Source organism: Leucoraja erinacea, chromosome 16, assembly GCF_028641065.1.
Source record: "Leucoraja erinacea ecotype New England chromosome 16, Leri_hhj_1, whole genome shotgun sequence".
Classification (NCBI taxonomy): domain Eukaryota; kingdom Metazoa; phylum Chordata; class Chondrichthyes; order Rajiformes; family Rajidae; genus Leucoraja; species Leucoraja erinaceus.
Window position 1 is genome coordinate 21764769 of NC_073392.1, and position 18456 is coordinate 21783224.

An 18456-nucleotide genomic window follows, 5' to 3' on the forward strand; every position below is an offset into this window, starting at 1 on the left:
ATCAGAAGTGATAGTGTTTGGTCCCAATGGCTCCCGTGAACCTCCCCCTGTTGACCTGGGTCCCTTGGCACTGTATGTGAAGCCAATAGTTTTAAACTTGGGTTTTAAGATGGACAGTGATTTTAAATTAGATCGTCAAAATAGGCGCGGTAGTTAAGTCTAGCTTCTTTCATTTAAGCAGCTGGCAAAGGTGAAGCCCATTCTTGAACGACAGCATTTTGAAACAGTAATCCATGCCTTCATTACGTCTCGGCTGGATTACTGTAATGCACTTTATTTTGGAGTTAGCCAATCTTCCCTTGCACGTCTCCAGTTGGTTCAGAATGCTGCTGCTCGACTTTTAACTGGAACACGTAAGAGGGAGCACATAACGCCTATTCTGGCCTCCCTCCACTGGCTGCCTGTGTACTTTAGAGTTAATTTTAAGATTCTTTTATTTGTTTTTAAATCTTTAAATGGTCTCGCCCTGCCTTACCTCTCTGAGCTGCTTCATCCCTACGCTCCTGCTCGGTGCCTCAGGTCAGCTGATCAGCTGCTCCTGGAGGTACCGAGGTCTAAGCGGAAGCTTAGAGGGGATAGAGCCTTCTCTGTTGCTGCTCCGACATTATGGAACAATCTACCTTTGCACATTAGACAGGCCCCTTCACTGTCCATTTTCAAAACTAGTCTTAAAACCCTTTTCTATTCCTTGGCTTCGCCCCTGCATGAAACTTTGCTCTTGTTTTAGTGTTTCTATTATAGTTTTTTTTATTATTTTTACTGTCTTTTAATGTTTTTATTGTTTTGTTTTATGTTTATGATTAGTCATGTACAGCACTTTGTTGCAACAGTGGTTGTTTTTAAAGTGCTCTATAAATAAAGTTCAGTTCAGTTCAGATACTGATTTTTAAGAAGCTTTCAGATAGGCACATAGATATGCAGGGAAAGGAGAAGTATGGATTATGTGCACGCAGATTAAATTAGTTGACATCATGTTCAGCACAGACATTGTAGCCCAAAGGGTCTGTTCTGGTCCTGTACTGTTCCATGTTCTAATGCCAAATGGGCGACAGATCTTCTGCAGCCATGGCTGGTTTGAACATTTCAAGAAACATGTAAACCTGCGTAATAGTCGTCTGTCACGAGAGGCTGCAAAACAAGTTGGCTGAAAACTTAGGATCGCGAAATTCTGAAAAATTCCTAGAGTTGAAACAAATTATCTGAGACGGTGACTACTCTTCAAAATAAGTGTGGGGAACAGGCACAACAGGAGCCACCGGATCGGCCAGCGGTGCACCACCACCACCAGCTGTCGACGTCCCGGTGAGCCGGGCGATGGAGACTATCTTCTCCTGGCCCCCAACGCCCAAGATGAAAGTTGCGACGACAGGGCGCAACTCCCGGAATGGACTTTCGTAGACACGCTGCAGTGGGGACCGGTGCGAATCCCAGCGGACAAAAACAAATAAGCAGTTCTGAAGGACCGGCGGCATGTGGACCGGGACTGTCCCATGCCGCAAGGTAGGCGAGGAGCCAGGCCGCCCACTCGTTCCCGGCGACTTGCCAACACCGCTGGGGCAGATTCCAGTTGCCCTCGAACCATAGGGAGGAAATCCCCAGGCACCGGCAAAGCCGAGCCGTACACCAACTCGGCAGACAATGCATCTAAGTCCGCTTTGCAGAGTTACGGATGTAGCCCAGTCCATCATGCAGACCAGACTCCCCACCATTGACTCTATGCTTCTTGTCTATGTCAACACTTCATGTTGCCTTTGGAAAGCAGCCAGCATAACGACCTTTCCCATTCCAGTCGTTCCTTCTCCCTGCTCCGGTCGGGCCAGAAGCTTGAAAGCATGCACACCATAGAAACATAGAAATTAGGTGCAGGAGTAGGCCATTCGGCCCTTCGAGCCTGCACCTCCATTCAATATGATCATGGCTGATCATCCAACTCAGTATCCCGTACCTGCCTTCTCTCCATACCCTCTGATCCCCTTGGCCACATCTAACTCCCTCTTAAATATAGCCAATGAACTGGCCTCAACTACCCTCTGTGGCAGAGAGTTCCAGAGATTCACCACTCTCTGTGTGAAAAAAGTTCTCCTCATTTCGGTTTTAAAGGATTTCCCCCTTATCCTTAAGCTGTGACCCCTTGTCCTGGACTTCCCCAACATCGGGAACAATCTTCCTGCATCTAGCCTGTCCAACCCCTTAAGAATTTTGTAAGTTTCTATAAGATCCCCTCTCAATCTCCTAAATTCTAGAGAGTATAAACCAAGTCTATCCAGTCTTTCTTCATAAGACAGTCCTGACATCCCAGGAATCAGTCTGGTGAACCTTCTCTGCACTCCCTCTATGGCAATAATGTCCTTCCTCAGATTTGGAGACCAAAACTGCACGCAATACTCCAGGTGTTGTCTCACCAAGATTCAGGAACAGCTGTTTCTCCTCTCTTATCACACTTCTGAACAGTCCTTCCATAAGTTGGGGTACAGTCCCAATTCTGCAACCTACCTTGTTGCGGACATTGGAGCTTTTCGCTGGAACTGTTATGCTATAATGTTGAGAACTATATTCTGCATACTGTATCCTTCTCTTCGCTCTATCTATTGTACATGATTTTGGCTTGATTGCATGCATGTATGGTGTTTTCTGATTTGATTGGATAGCATGCAAAATAAATCTTTTAACTATACCTCTGTACATATGACAATAAACCTAATTTTTGACATTTTATTATTAATGTCATTGTGTTTGTGCCATAGTTGGTTTGAATTTGGGACACTGCTGTTGGTCAATTGTGCTTTTTCCTTCATTACATGGGGAAGACATTTGTCACTCAAGACAGACACAGACTTACTGGTTAAATCAAGACTTTAATTTTAGGCATTAAGGAATTACACATAACAGCAATTTGGTGAATAGGAAAACTAACTGCAGTATTTACATCTAAAATTCACATCACATATTCTGACATGCTAACACAATATATACAGTAAAATCCCACTATGTACTTTCACCAATATTTCCTTGCTGCTCCCCTTACAAAAATGGTAAAGGGCAGTCAGTCCTATTTAGTACACAATCAAAATGGAGCTGAACTGAACCTAACCATGGGTCTGATGAAAGGTCAATATTCCTTATGATCATCTGCTATTCATCCAACATAGAAAAGCAGTTTGGCTTTAAGAATCCTCGCTTAACCCCCCCCCCCCAATTATTTTGCTGCAATTAGGATGAATGTGTCATTCTGCTACACCCATTGGCCACCCTTTGTTGGTTGTCAGAGACTCATCTGTGCCCAAGCAGAACCTTTCAGCTCCAGCCTTGTTTTCCCAAGCCTATTGCACAAATAGTAGCTGTGATTAGTTACTGATCTTCCAGCTTAAGCTACCCAGTGTCATGATGCGTAGAAAAGACCATTAAAAGCAACAGAATGAGAATTCAGTGTTAAAGATAAATCCTTCACAAAATAGGCCCACACTTCATCAAAGGTCTTTCTCTTTGTCCTTTTTTTTTGTAAAATTCGTAAATATACATAATTGAGAAGGGAAGATTTGCACAAAAAATAGGGTTACTCGGCACTGACATGGTTCAATAAAGGCAGACATAATTTGGAAAGGGGCAAGGGGAAAAACAGCTTTACATCACTGTGCGATTACTCTAATAGGTTTTAAATCCAAGAAACCCATGGTGACAACAGGCAGTTTAAACTCCATCATTTGAAACATTGCTGTACAGAAAACAGGACTGTAAATTACAAGGCTCACAAAAATACATTTGGCATGCTTTAGTTACAGGACACATTCCATAGCTTGTGTACTGCGAAGAAAGCACTGCAATAGCTGGGTAAATATTACATAACTGCCTTTTACGAGGCATGTTACAGTTGTTATACATCAAATGTATTATTTTACAGAGTCTTTTCACATTTCATTTCCTTTTTCACAAAATCTCAATTGAATTCTTGACTTTAATGGGCACTAGAAACACGTTTGAGCAAAAATAAGTTTAAAAAAATTAAATTTGTATTTTTTGTAAAAGAGTAGGATTTCTGTCTAACCAACATCCCAAATAAAAACATCCAATAAATGGATGCTCTGAATATATATATGACTAATAGGCATGCTTTTTCCCTGCAGCACTGGGCATTGAGATTAAAGAGGGCAAAAGCTCTTCTCAACTGTAGTTACTCTTTCATATTTTACTTGGACCACACCCTTTTCCAAATGGCATTTCAATGATGGATAGATATTGTAATATAATTGAAAATTTCAATAACAGCCCTTTCACTCTGGGGGGAAAGATAGCATTTACCAGTAGCTTGGAGACTCTTTAATTGCAAGAACGTACTGTATGGGCCACAAGTTGCAATTCATCATCATTGGGACCTATTTTTCAGGTCTATGACCTTATTGGGTTCATCCCCCATTTCATCATCAAAAGAATGTGAATTGGACCAAAGGGTACATATGGATGCACTTAGAATCACATTCACTTTAAATTCACTTCACTTCATGTCTAATTTTTGCTGCACTTTTTGTTAATACTGAAACATGCCTTTCTGAATTGTAACCTGGAAGAACCTTTTAATTTATTTACAGTTCACTCTCAAGAGCACACTTTACATCCCACATCCCAGCAGAATGTGGTAGCTTAAGCTATGTTAATAGGGAAAATGTATAATCCCTGTATAACCCCTGACCTTTGAATGCTCTTTCTCTGAAAGTGCTTGTTATTATACAAATAAATAGTTAAAAACTCTCTTGCAAGATCTCTAACTGCCGTAAAGTATCTGTGTCATATCTTTGTACTTGCTACATTGGGGCTTGTAAGCAAAGGGTTTTTATAATATTTTAAAACGCGTTTCATCCTTATGTGGTTGATCGTGTTAGGAAACAAATCCTAATTTCCACACAACCAGATATAGATGGGCTATGATCAGCATGTGGAGTTTTTGTTGCAGGTGTACCAATGACAATGAGAACATCATCAAGGTATGAATGTCACTGTGGGTATTATGAAGACCAATTCAAAAACAAATTAACTGAAAACAGGAATGACAGTAAAAGTTTAGAAATGACAATAGATTGGTTCCAGAATATTCTGAAGCCATAACAACAACAAAATGCCACTAAATGGGACAAACTAAAAGTGATAACAGATGTTATTTTATTTTCCCATGTAATACAATGCGATGAGCAAAATATTGAATAAAAGGGAAAATAGTTTTTTCAAACTATTAATTCACACCTATTTACATTTACTAACACCTTTTCATCATCTGCCTACGTTAGGCAAAAAACACTGCATGGTTCCTGATGTTTAAGAAGGAACTGCAGATGATGGAAAATTGAAGGTAGACACAGTTTGTCTACCTACAAGGTTCCTGATGGTATGAAGGTATCAAGAGTGGGGAGAAACAGGCAGGTTTTTAGTGGTCTCTATAGGGAAATATGGATATGCAGAGATGAGGATGGAATGGCGTGTCACTAATGCCTTCAGATAGCTGGTGGCTTAATAATCTTGCATCATTCTGCTGTTTTGCACTCAATGTTATACTTATTATTGTATTTATTAGTACTGTAAGTATATTATTTACTCTGAGCTCCATGTGAACAAGGAATTTCAATGCACCTTGGTGTATTTCACAATAAACTAATATGAATCTGGCATCATAGTAGCATCAATGGTGGGGTACAACTGTGACAAGAACCGGTAAACTGGAATAGGAAAATAATTTTAGAAGTTTTATGATAGAATTGGTGATACAATTCCAATTTCAAACATCCAGCATCAGTCTAAAACCTCTCTCAGTAGACACCGCAAGCTGATGCTAATTTTACTCTGGCTAAAGACAGCACTTTATTCTTAACATCAAAGAAACATTTACAATTGTATGTGACCTTCTTCCATTTCTCACATCAGATAAATCGTGGTAGTTCTGATTGATATCAACAAGGTGAATAGCAAAATTGGAAAATTTCATGACTATTGGAAGAATTAGTCTGAAATTTTGGCAGGATCAGAATGCAACAAATCGGTTTGCTCCTATTGTGGACCTAGGCACTGTTTAGATTGCAGAGAAGGCATTCTGACTAATTCACCCCTATAATCCCAGAAACCAAATGTAGTACCGCTAATGTTGCTCTAGCTGTGATCAATAAAATCCAACAAAAGTGGGAATGCGATGGCTCAGTATGATTTAATTTCAACGCGTTTGGTGAACTTACCTGCTGAGAAACATCCTCATATACAATATATAATGAAAGCTATTAATCTGCATCAGAAACAATAAACCTGTTGCATAAATACTATTTCTGCATCACAAAAATCAGTTCACTTTATTAAAACACATTTTGATGGAGCTTGTTGGTAAGGTTAGTTTATAATTAATATTATTTTGAACAGATTGCTGCCTGTGGGTAAAAATAGTAAGATGAAGAATGAGATAGAATTATGTAGTCGTGCTATCATATGAAAAATGTAAACCTTATTGCCTGCATAAAAACAATGAATAATTTTGTGCACCAATTTCATCAGTAGTAAAATGAAGGCTGATGTTCTCCATTCTGAAATCACCTTTTTTTTTGTATTTTTTGTTTATTTAGATTTCAGATTTTCAATACTATTGCACTACAGCAAATACAGCATGTGGAATGATCTGCCTTTCCTACTATCTACAATCTTTTGTTAATAACCCATATCACCCACGGGAATTCTGCAATCTGTGGTGCACTCTTTTTCTATTAGCATTCAAATTTAACTCAAATGCCAAGGGTTGTTCACAGATAGGAACTAGTTTGTAAAAACGTCCAATCGAAATTGTGATAAACAGCAAAGAAAATGATAGGCAAATGGACCTGCAAATGCTGGTTTACAAAAAAGACTAAAGAAGGGTCTCAACTCTAAACATCACCAGAGGTGCTGCATAACCAACTGAGTTACTCCAGCACGTTGTGCCTTTTTTAGCATAGAAATGATGCACACTTTATTTTAAATGGACATAATAATGAAATATAGATATATGGAACCTGAAGAATGTATAAAGACAGTCTTGTCATAAAACTGGAACAGAAAGTATTTGTCATTTTGTTGTTACCGCATTCTCCTCACTCTGAACTGCTGGTTCTTATTATTCCAAGGACCACTGCTGAAGCAATTTTCTATTAATGGTGGCCTCCTTTGAAGTGCTGGCAATACAGGGCTACTGTTCGCAGAATATTATTTTGAAGGAGCTCCTGTTACATCAAATCACTGGAAGCCATTCTTTTCACGTAGCTATACAGACAAAGTTTGTGACTAATTCTCGCACATGTGGGATTGCAGATTCAACCCTGCACTTATAGCTATACTGACTGATAATGCTTCAGCAGTTTTTTTCTTGTCATAGAGTCATAGAGTGATAGTGTGGAAACAGGCCCTTCAGTCCAACTTGCCCACACCGGCCAACATGCCCCAGCTGCACTAGTCCCACCTGCCTGCTCTTGGTCCATATCCCTCCAAACCTGTCCTATCCATGTACCTGTTTCTTAAACGTTGGGATAGTCCAAGCCTCAACTGCCTCATCTGGCAGCTTGTTCCATACACCCACCACCCCTTGTCCGTGTTATACTCTTTGCTAAGAGGATCAGAAATCCAGGTTTGCCTGCTTTTGGTTCTTAGCACATGAATCGCACCTATTGGTCTGTGAAATGTTAATACTATACCAGGTAGCGCATTCAGAGAAAGAGACACCACACTGCTACTTTTACTGTTTTCTAGGATAGGTAATTTAAAGATTAATTCAAAGACAATGCGGTGGATCTCTGATGTGAACTCTTCCAAAAAATGGATTAGGACTACAGAGTGATTGGCTGAATCAGAGCGTGGTTGAAGTTTACAGAAACTCATTGCAAAGTAGTTAAAAAACATAAATATACTTTAATTATTACTGCATTTTCTCGGCAAAACAAAACCTCCATCTTCCAACTTTATCTCCCAACCCCACTACATTAGTCCGAAGAGGGGTCCTGACTAGAAACGCTGTTTGTCCATTCCCTCCACAGATTAGGCTTGATCCACTGAATTCATCCAGTATTTTGTATTTCACTCTAGATTCCAGCATCTGGATTTTTCTAGGGTTTATTTTGTTAGTATTTTTGTGGTTTGCCATTCAGAAGGAACTTAGTGGGTGGAACTGTACATAATACTGTCTGCTTTTACATACATTCACATTAATGCGAACCCTCACCCAGTGCACAAAAGCCAATAAAGAATTGTAATTAAAAAAAATTCTAATGAATTAATTGATCTGCAATTTTAATGAAGGTCAAATATGAAATTTGTTACATTAAAGCAAATTTAATGTTAATTGTAAATTTATCACTTCTGAACTCAGTAGGGTCCTATCATGTGTTGCTTTATATGTTTGTACCTTCCAGTTACTTTTTGATATTACTCTGGTCCACTACTTTTAGACAATTATGACAATTCTTTTCTGCTTTATAGGAATAGCCTTAAAGCAAGTGTGAGATCTCAATGACACCATTTTACACACTTATGAGCAAAAGTGAAATGACATGGATGGGAGATATAAAATGTCTTCACCAGTAGCCTAAGAGATAGCAAATTAGAATGTACATGTACGGGCATCAAATGGCGGAATCGGTGGGCACATAATAAAATGACAAATACCAATTGAAGTTCACAATCCTTGTAAATTCATCTTTACAATAATCGAAGTGAAGTGCATGATTGTGACAGAAAATATTCTCAATTGGGTATGAAGATTTGAATGCTCTTCTCAACACTTCAATATTTCTTAACTGTAAACCAGGCCAAAAACAGATAGACCTCCTTTCTCAGAATCAAAGCAATTATGTTTTCCAAAGAGATATAGTCTGTTTACAATAAACAGAGGTGGCTGCCACCCGTAGGATGAACCAGTCAACACCTTGATTTCCAGAACGCATTGTGACTTATTCTTGATTGATGCCATGTTCCCACGGTACCTTGGCCTGGTCATTTTTACCACTTAGGCCAGACTGAGACAGTTTCAATGTAAAACTCTTTGGCCTGCTCTCTTCTTCAAGTACATCTTCATTGTCTGTGTATGCAGGCCTGGAGTGATATGGTTTTGGGGGCAATACCGAGGTCTCCAAGGATTCCTTCGGAATGACCCCAGTGGGAGCAGAATGGCTGCGGCACGGGTGAGCTTTGACTGATTCGATGACGTCTGGCTCTGACAGGCTGTACCTCACTGGTATGTAAGGGGACTCTCCGTCCTCATCTGGATTCCAGGTCTGACTAGGGACAGAGTCTATAGTGTCAGCACGTGGTGGCTCCATCGACTGGCCAAAGTTGCTTTCACTCAGAGAGGACACTCCACTACTTGCACTGCCAGACAAAGTGGAGTTGCTGCCATCAAGACCTGAATGGGGACTAGTGGGTGATGCAGGTATAGGATGCAGTGAAGACTAAGAGAAGAGAATATGGGGGAAAAGAAGGAAAGATTAGTTTTTTTCTTTTCTTTGCATGTCCAAAAGATATTTAATCTTGCAATAGCTTTGTTCAAGTATTCCAAGCAAGTAATTGCACATGTCTGGGGTCAATGACAAAGTGATTGTAAGACTAATTGTGGGATGGCAGATTACTCAGCTATAGGCAGTATTATAACCAAATATGATGCTCTCTACATTACAAGAAGAGTTATTGAGTAACAGGAACACCAATTGAGAATAATTTCCTGATCCTTTATTTGATTTATTGCACGTTGCAGGAGCACAATCAGTACAACCTAGATCATTATATCAGGCTCAGGCCAGGCATTGAAAGTGAAATGTGTTTGTGTAGACAGGTGAGAAACATAAAACATTCTGTAACCACTGCTGACCCATCAGGGTCCTCAAATATAAAAGACCCCAGTACAATTGGGAAAAAAAAGATGTGCTCCTGTTGTCCTGTCCAATATTTATCTCTTAGCTAACATTGCTAAATCAGATTATCTGGCTATTATCACATGGTGTGATGTGGCTGGTATATCTCCTTATATTGCAACAGCAAAATCCTTCAGAAAGATTCAACTCAGAATATCCTAAACTTGTGAAGGGTGCTGCACAGGTGCAAGACCTTTTTGCAATCAAGAAAATAAAGTTGTACCCTATTACCCAGGCACACATACAGTATGTTTCTCTGTCCATTTAAACCAATTTACATTCTAATACTACAAATGAGGTTCAAAAATATTTTGGCAGAAGGATGAATTAATTCTTAAGCAATTTATTTATTTTGGAAGTTACCGTGTCATCATGGTGGGCGGTTGGGGCCATTAATGTGCTCCTTTCTGTGCTGTACATCTAGGGTCATAGAGTCATACAGCACGGAAACAGGCCCATGCTGACCAATATGTGCCATTTACACTAGTCCCACCTGCGTGCATTTGGCCCATATCCCTCTAAACCTTTCCATTCCATCAAAGTCCTTTAAATGTTGTTATAATACCTGCCTCAACAACTTCCTCTGCCAACTCATTCCATATACCCACCACCCTCTTTGTGAAAAAGTTGTCCCTTGGGTTGCTATTGCATCTTACCCCTCTCCTTAAACCTATGTCCTCAAGTTCTTGATTCCCCTACTCTGGGTAAAAGGCTTTGTGCATTCACCATGTTCCCCTGGTCCTGTTATCTGTTTCCCTTAGGATCGTATAGATCTAAAAGATCCTCAGCTTCCTGTGCACCAAGAAATAATGTAAGCCTTCACAAACTCTACCTATCGCTCAGACCCTCAAGTCCTGTAACATCTTCGTAAATCCTCTCTGTACTCTTTCCAGCTTCACGACACCTTCCAGAGGCTAGGTGACCAAAACTGAACACAATACTCCAAATGTAACCTCACTAACATCTTGTACAACTGCTACATAACATTCCAAGTTCTATACTGAATACCCTGACCGAAGAAGGCCAATATGCTGAAGCCTTCTTGACCACCCTCTCCACATGTGATTCCACTTTCAAGGCATTAGGTACCTGCATTTCAGGATCCCTCTGCTCTACATCACCACCCAGGGTCCTGCCATTCACTGTGAAGATCCTTCTCTGGTTTGTCTTCCCAAAATGCAACAACTCACACTTATTTGCATGATACTCCATTAACCATTCCTCAGCCCACTTGCACAGCTGATGAAGATCCTGCTGTAATTCTTGCTAACCATCTTCACAATCTATGATACCAACCACGTTAGTGTTATCTGCAAACTTAGTAATCATGCCTTGTACATTCTAATCTAATCGTTAATATAAACTACAAGTAGCATTGGGCCCAGCACTAATCCCCTGAGGCACAACTTTGTCACAGGCATCCACTCTGAAAAACAATCTTCCCCAAACAACTTTCCCTCTGCTTCCTTCCACAAAGCCAATTCCTCCTATCAGTCTGAAGAAGAGTTTTGGCCCGAAACGTTGCCTATCTCCTTCACTCCATAGATGCTGCTGCACCCGCTGAGTTACCTTCTGATCTACGGTCAACAATTAAAGTGACTATTGAGGACTAAATCCTTGAGACGTTGTAAAAACTGCCACTATAAGTACATAAAATTCCTTTAGATTTATCATAATATTATCTCCCAGTACCATCACCTGCCCCCCTTTTGCCCGGTCCAGCGTTCCCTAATCCCACCCACCTTGTCGTTCACACTTAACAGGAAAATGCATGCCCTGAATTTTTGTCATCACACTTTTAAAAACATCCCTCTTTGTGGATGTTCCTTTGCCGACAACAACCTATTTCAATTAATTTTAGCACATTTCTGTCTGATGCCATTGAAATTGGCCATGCCCCAATTCAGATTTTTAATTTATGGGTCCACCCAGTTCTTTATCCATAACTATTTTAAAGCTATTAGAACTGTGGTCGCTGTCCCAAATGGCTCGCCCACTGACACCAGTCACCTGGCCTTTCCAATTTCCTAAGAGTAGACCAAGCTCTCCCCCATCCTTGTGGGATAATCTACGTATTGCCTGAGGAAACTTTCCTGAATATATTTGACAAATTCCACTCCATCCAAGCCCTCAGCACTATGACATCGCTACGATAGTCCCTCTATGATAGACAATAGGCACCAGGTGCAGGGGTAGGCCACTTGGCCCTTCGAGCCAGCACCGCCATTCACTGCGAGCATGGCTGAACATCCACAATCAGTACCCTGTTCCTGCCTTCTCCCCATATCCCTTGATGCCGCTATCTTTAAGAGCTCTATCTAATCTCTTGAAAGCATCCAGAGAATCGGCCTTCACTGCCTTCTGATACAGAGAATTCCACAGATTCACAACTCTCTGGGTGAAAAAGATTTTCCTCATCTCCGTAGGCCTACCCTTTATTCTTAAACTGCACTCCCCCAACATTGGGAACATGTTTCCTGCCTCTAGCGTGTCCAAATCTCTTCACAATCTTACATGTTTCAATAAGATACCCTCTCATCCTTCTAAATTCCAGTATATTCAAGTCCAGTCGCTCCATTCTTTTAACATATGCCAGTCCAGCCATCCCGGGAATTAACCTCTTAAATCTCCTCTGCACTCCCTCAAGAGCAAAAATGTCCTTCCTCAAATTTGGAGACCAAAACTGCACACAATACTCCAGGTTTGGTCTCACCAGGGCCGTGTACAACTGCAGAAGGACCTCTTTGCTCCCAGATCTCGTTGTACTTACCCTTTTCCTAACTTGAGACCATTCTGATAATAATTTGCCTTCCTGTTCTTGCCACCAAAGTGGATTACCTCATTTATCCACATTAAACTGCATCTGCCATACATCTGCCAACTCACCCAACCTGTCCAAGTCACCCTGCATCCTCATAGCATCCTCCTCACAGTTCACACTGCCACCCAGCTTTGTATCATCTGCAAATTTGCTAGTGTTACTTTTAATCCCTTCATCTAAATCATTAATGTATATTATAAATAGCTGCGGTCCCAGCACCGAGCTTTGCGGTACCCCACTAGTCACTGCCTGCCATTCTGAAAGGGACCCGCTAATCCGTATTCTTTGTTTCCTGTCTGCCAACCAATTTTCTATTCATGTCAGTACCCCACCTCCAATACCATGTGCTCTAATTTTGCCCACTAATCTCCTCTGTGGGATCTTAACAAAGGCTTTCTGAAAGCCCAGGTACACTACATCCACTGGCTCTCCCTTGTCCATTTTTCTTAGTTACTTCCTCAAAGAATTCCAAAAGATTAGTCAAGCATGAGTCATGCACAGGTTCACGAGGTTAATCCCCGGGATGGCGGGATTTCATACGAGGAAAGATAGGAAAGACTGGGCTATAGAACATTGGAAAATGATCACCAATGCATCCACAATTTCTAGAGCCACTTCCTTAAGTACCCTGGGATGCAGACCATCCAGCCCTGGGGATTTATCAGCCTTTAGTCACATCAGTCTGCCCAACACCATTTCCTGTCTAATGTGAATTTCCTTCAATTCCTCCGTCACCCTAGGTCCTCTGGCCACTAGAACATCTGGGAGATTGTTTGTGTCTTCCTTAGTGAAGACAGATCCAAAGTACCTGTTCAACTCGTTTGCCATTTCCTTGTTCCCCATAATAAATTCACTTGTTTCTGTCTTCAAGGGTCCAGCTTTGGTCCCAACTAATTTTTTCCACTTCACATACCTAAAGAAGCTTTTACTATCCTCCTTTATATTCTTGGCTAGCTTACCTTTGTACCTCATCTTTTCTCCCCATAATGCCTTTTTAGTTATCTTCTGTTGCTCGTTAAATGTTTCCCAATCCTCTGGCTTCCTGCTCATCTTTGCTATGTTATACTTCTTCTCTTATATTTTTATACTGTCCTTGACTTCCCTTGTCAGCCATGGTCGCCCCTCACTCCCCTTGGAATCTTTCTTCCTCTTTGGAATGAACTGATCCCGCACCTTCTCAGATTCAGATTCAGATTCAATTTTAATTGTCATTGTCAGTGTACAGTACAGAGACAACGAAATGCATTGCTCCTGATTCTATGTCACCCCTTGCAAGGGACAACATTTCATTCCTCACCAACAGAACAATCTGTATTGTTCCCAGAAACACCTGCCATTGTTGTTCCACTGTCACCCCTGCTAGGGTATCTTTGCAGTCAACTTTGGTCAGCTCCTCCCTCATGCCTCCATAGTCCCCTCAACTATGATACTGACACTTCTGATTTTCCCTTCTCCTCTCATATTGTAGATTAAAACTTATTATATTATGGTCACTACATCCTAATGGCTCATTTACCTTCAGTTCCCTTATCAAATCCAGTTCATTACACAACACTAAATCCAGAATAGCCTTCTCCCTGGTAGGCTCCAGTACAAGCTGCTCTTAGCTGCTCCACAAACTCTCTTTCTTGGTGTCCAGTACCAACCTGATTTTCCCAGTCTCCCTGCATGTTGAAATCTCCTATAACCACCGGAGCATTACCTTTGCTACATGCCAATTTTAACTTTTGATTCAACTTGCATCCTATATCCAGGCTACTGTTTGGGAGCCTGTAGATAACTCCCATTATGGTCTTTTTACCCTTACAATTCCTCAGTTCTATCCATACTGACTCTACATCTCCTGATTCTATGTCACCCCTTGCAAGGGACAAAATTTCATTCCTCACCAACAGAGCTACCCCACCCCCTCTGCCCACGTGTCTGTCTTTTCGATAGGATGTATACCCTTGAATATTCAGTTCCCAGCCCTGGTCCTCTTGCAGCCATGTCTCTGTAATTCCCACAACATCATACTTGCCAATCTTTAACTGAGCCTCAAGCTCATCCACTTTATTTTTTATACTTTGCGCATTCATATACAACACTTTAACTTCGGTATTCACCTACCCTCTCACTATTGCCCATGACCTAGGTATGTTGCAAAACCTACCTGAATCGTCATTGAGAATCTGCCCCAGCCTGTGTGCGCGATTTTGGCGCTGTTTAGAGGGGGCGGGTTTAAAACGCGATTTTTACTAGGCTGTTGCAATCGAAAATGTTCAGCCTAGTAAATCATTAACAAAAAATCGCTGAAAGACCCCGTCGCAAAAGGTATCATTAGTTTTTATGGCCTTGTATAATAGTTATAGTAGTTTAAAAATCAATCTCTAAACCCGCGACCTCTCGCAGCCCCAGGGTTTTATAAAGCAAACAATTAAAGGTATGTACCTTATTTTTACATTAAAAAGGGCTTCTTTAGAACCATTTATACAAAGTTACTATTGCGAGTAGCTAATTTTGGGCTCTTTATATCCCGCAGTATTTTTCTGGGCATTTGAGGGCACAAATCTAGCACAATGTGAACGTTCTAAACCAGCGCATTCACAGGAACCCACTAGAAAGCTGATTTAAAATGGACTTTAATTTACAGCAATTGAACACTAAATTCCTTCCATTTGGCCTATAAATTAATGTAAATGAGATTTCAAAATCATGTTTTATTGAGAATTATTTATGAAGATTATTTGGACACCTGGGCTATTTAAAAATGTTAATCATTTATTAAGAAATGGATAGATGTTTAGATCTAGTAATTGAAGTTTGAAATTAGCTACACTTGCTAATAACTAACTAATTATATATTTTAATTTCAGGTCATCCAAGTAAGATTATTTTGTATTTGTTTCAGAATGGTTCAATCTACGATAACTGAAAATTTCATTCAGTTCTCTTAATTTTTAAGAAGGTTATGGCCTTTTGACAGCACACGATCACAGCTTTTTTGTCTTGTCCATAGAAAATCATTAGGGAACAAGATGCTAATTTCCGAGTATGAAAATGGCCATAACTTTTTAAATACTTGAGCTATGAAAGTGAATTAGGTGTCAAATTAAACTTCCTTTTATGCTTTATCTGATGGGATAAATTACAGACTTGATTTTTTAAATCTCAAAATTTTTGTAACATTGCTACATGACCTTACTCTCTTATCCCTTCTCGAACCTTTCTTCCTATTAATTTGGGAGTCTTTTGTAACTTTTCCTGTATTCACTTCCCCATTAACTCCATCTTTATACTCCAAATTTGTCAACCCCTCCCCCCGCTATGATGAACTGGGACAATTACCTTACGTAGGGTTCGTGCGGGTAAGGCAGGTGGCATGTCACTGGTCTGATGATGGAAGGCATCAAAATTCATTGAGAAATGACCTGGGAAATAAATAGGATTATTTACAGACATTACAAAATAATCACAATTATCACTATCAACACACCACCTTCACTGCTGCCTTTACTAATATTATCATTATTAAACATCTATGACACTTTACAGCACAGATGAATGTCTAATCCATGAAATCTGCATTGGGTCCTTCAAACAGTTAACCCATTAATTCCTACATTCTTTTCCCACACCAACTTATATTATAAAAATGTTATTTTTTAATTGGAATAAAAATTGATTTTTGTCACTGTTCCTGATCAGGTTATTATGTCACAAATATCCAAATCTTTATCTTCATGCTTATACTATTTGGGTTGTAAGCTACCAAACAAAATGTGAGGTGCTGTTCCTCCAGTTTGCATGTGGCCTCACTCTGGCAATGGAAAAAGCTCAGGATAGAAAGATCATTATAGGAATGGGAAGGGGAGTTAAAATAGTTAGCAACTTGGCCTTGGTGGATCGAGAGCAAATGTTTGGCGAAACGGCTGCCGAGTCTATGCTTAGTCTTGCCAATTTACTGAAGGCCAGAGTAAGGTCACAGGCAAACTGGAGGAACATATTCATATTCCTCTTGGCAAGTTTACAACCCAACGGTATGAACATTGAATTCTCTAGTTTTAGGTAACCTCTAACAAACCATCCACTCCTCTCTCTCTCCCACACCCCCATTTCTTTCCCTACACTTGCATCTATTCCTCCCCTCCCCCTCCGCCTACATTGCTTTCTCCAGCTTCACAATTCGCAACTCCTCGATCCTTTTGTTTCATACCTTTTTTTCTTCTCTGGCCTTTGTCCAACCATCAGCTTATCAACATCACCCCTCCACCTGTTTTCACCTATTACTTGCCACTATTTGTCTTGGCCCTCCCACAATCACTCTGAAGATGGGTCTCGATCTGAAACATCACCTATTCATGTTCTCCAGGGATGTTGCCTGGCCCACTGAGTTATTCCGCACTTTGTGTCTTTTTTTTATGTAAACCAGCATCTGGAGTTCCTTGTTTCTGCATCTGAAACAGTGACTTTGTTTTTCTTTCTCCAACAAATGTTTTTAGCATTCTCTATTGTTAGTTCAAAATACATGAATGCAACAATCCCAAAATCATTTCAATTATCTTATTATAACCATCATCACCATTAAATAACAATGAATACATTTGCTCCTGTACGTGAAAGAACAACAAGCTGTCGATCAATGGCAGTCCTCTAATTTGTTGCTATCGCAATTACCATTATCGTTCTTTTAATTTTCTGTTTCTGTTTTTAAAAGCTTCTAATATACTACCTGAAATGTCCTACTTTCTCAGTATTTTCATTGAGTTCAAATAAAGATCTCCCATTTATGATATATTCTAACATTTTTCCCAGAAATAGTTTATCTGAGATACTCTGATATATAAAGTGCTGGAGTAACAGAGCCTTGCTATAAAGTAACTAAGATTTCTTCACAGGTTCTTCTTTCTGACTTTTTTTATTCTCATTGCTATTGTATATCATGCAGCTTAATTTTCAAGCTTCTTCAAGAAGTCCAGCTTTTTGCATGTTTAGGAAGATACAACCTCTTCCATTTCCTCACATCACTGAAGAAATCTCATATAGTCCACAAATGCTTCATATAATATTAAACTTCATTTAATACAGTAAAGATATTACAGTTTGTATAAATGTTGAAAGTCAGTGATTTGTTGTGGAATGAGTGATCAACAAAACCAAAGTATGCAATAAAGTGTTCAGAAACTGCAATTCTGAGAACAGATTGAGGGATGAAATGATTGAAAGCCACTGGATTGAGATGTTCTGGGCATAAAGGCCTTTTCTTCTTCAAAAACTTCTGTGATTTACATTTGGGTTCTAAACATAAACTAAAGAGACTATTAAAAAAATGATGGTTCTTTACTTCTCTCTTGTAAAACCTAACTCTCCCCAGTATGTTTCTATAAAGGGGCCACTTTTCTCTACTTACCAGGTGGCAATGTACGAGGTGGCACTGGAGGTGCAGCAATGGTGCCCACATAGGCTGACAGGAATGGTACCGTATCTCTAGTTCCACTATCTAGACTCCAGCAACTGGGAGCTGCAGGCACCGCTGAAACACAGTGAACACATGGAAATGAAAAACAATAGCAAATAAAGTTCAGGACAGACATATATAAGACATTGCGGTGTAAATAAAATTGGGAAGCACGTGTTCACAATCGAGATTATGATCACGTTGAGTGGGTTAAGTCCAATGTATCCAAGTTTGCTTGTAACATAAAATGTAAAACATGAGAAGATGCAGAGAGACTTCAGGAAGCCAAAGACAGGATAAAC

General features: G+C 40.1%; 1 protein-coding gene across 1 annotated transcript in view; it reads right to left on the reverse strand.

Annotated features, from left to right (window-relative positions):
* Positions 1 to 2835: 2835 nt before the first annotated feature.
* dock3 (dedicator of cytokinesis 3) overlaps positions 2836 to 18456 on the reverse strand; it is a 327231-nt gene continuing 311610 nt past the window's right edge. Inside the window, exons 52-54 of the mRNA XM_055647822.1 lie at positions 18107 to 18229; positions 16045 to 16127; positions 2836 to 9437 (exon numbers count right to left, since the gene is read on the reverse strand). Of these exons, the coding sequence (XP_055503797.1) occupies positions 8940 to 9437; positions 16045 to 16127; positions 18107 to 18229 (704 nt within the window). The 3' untranslated portion in view covers positions 2836 to 8939. The remainder of the gene's footprint in view (positions 9438 to 16044; positions 16128 to 18106; positions 18230 to 18456) is intronic.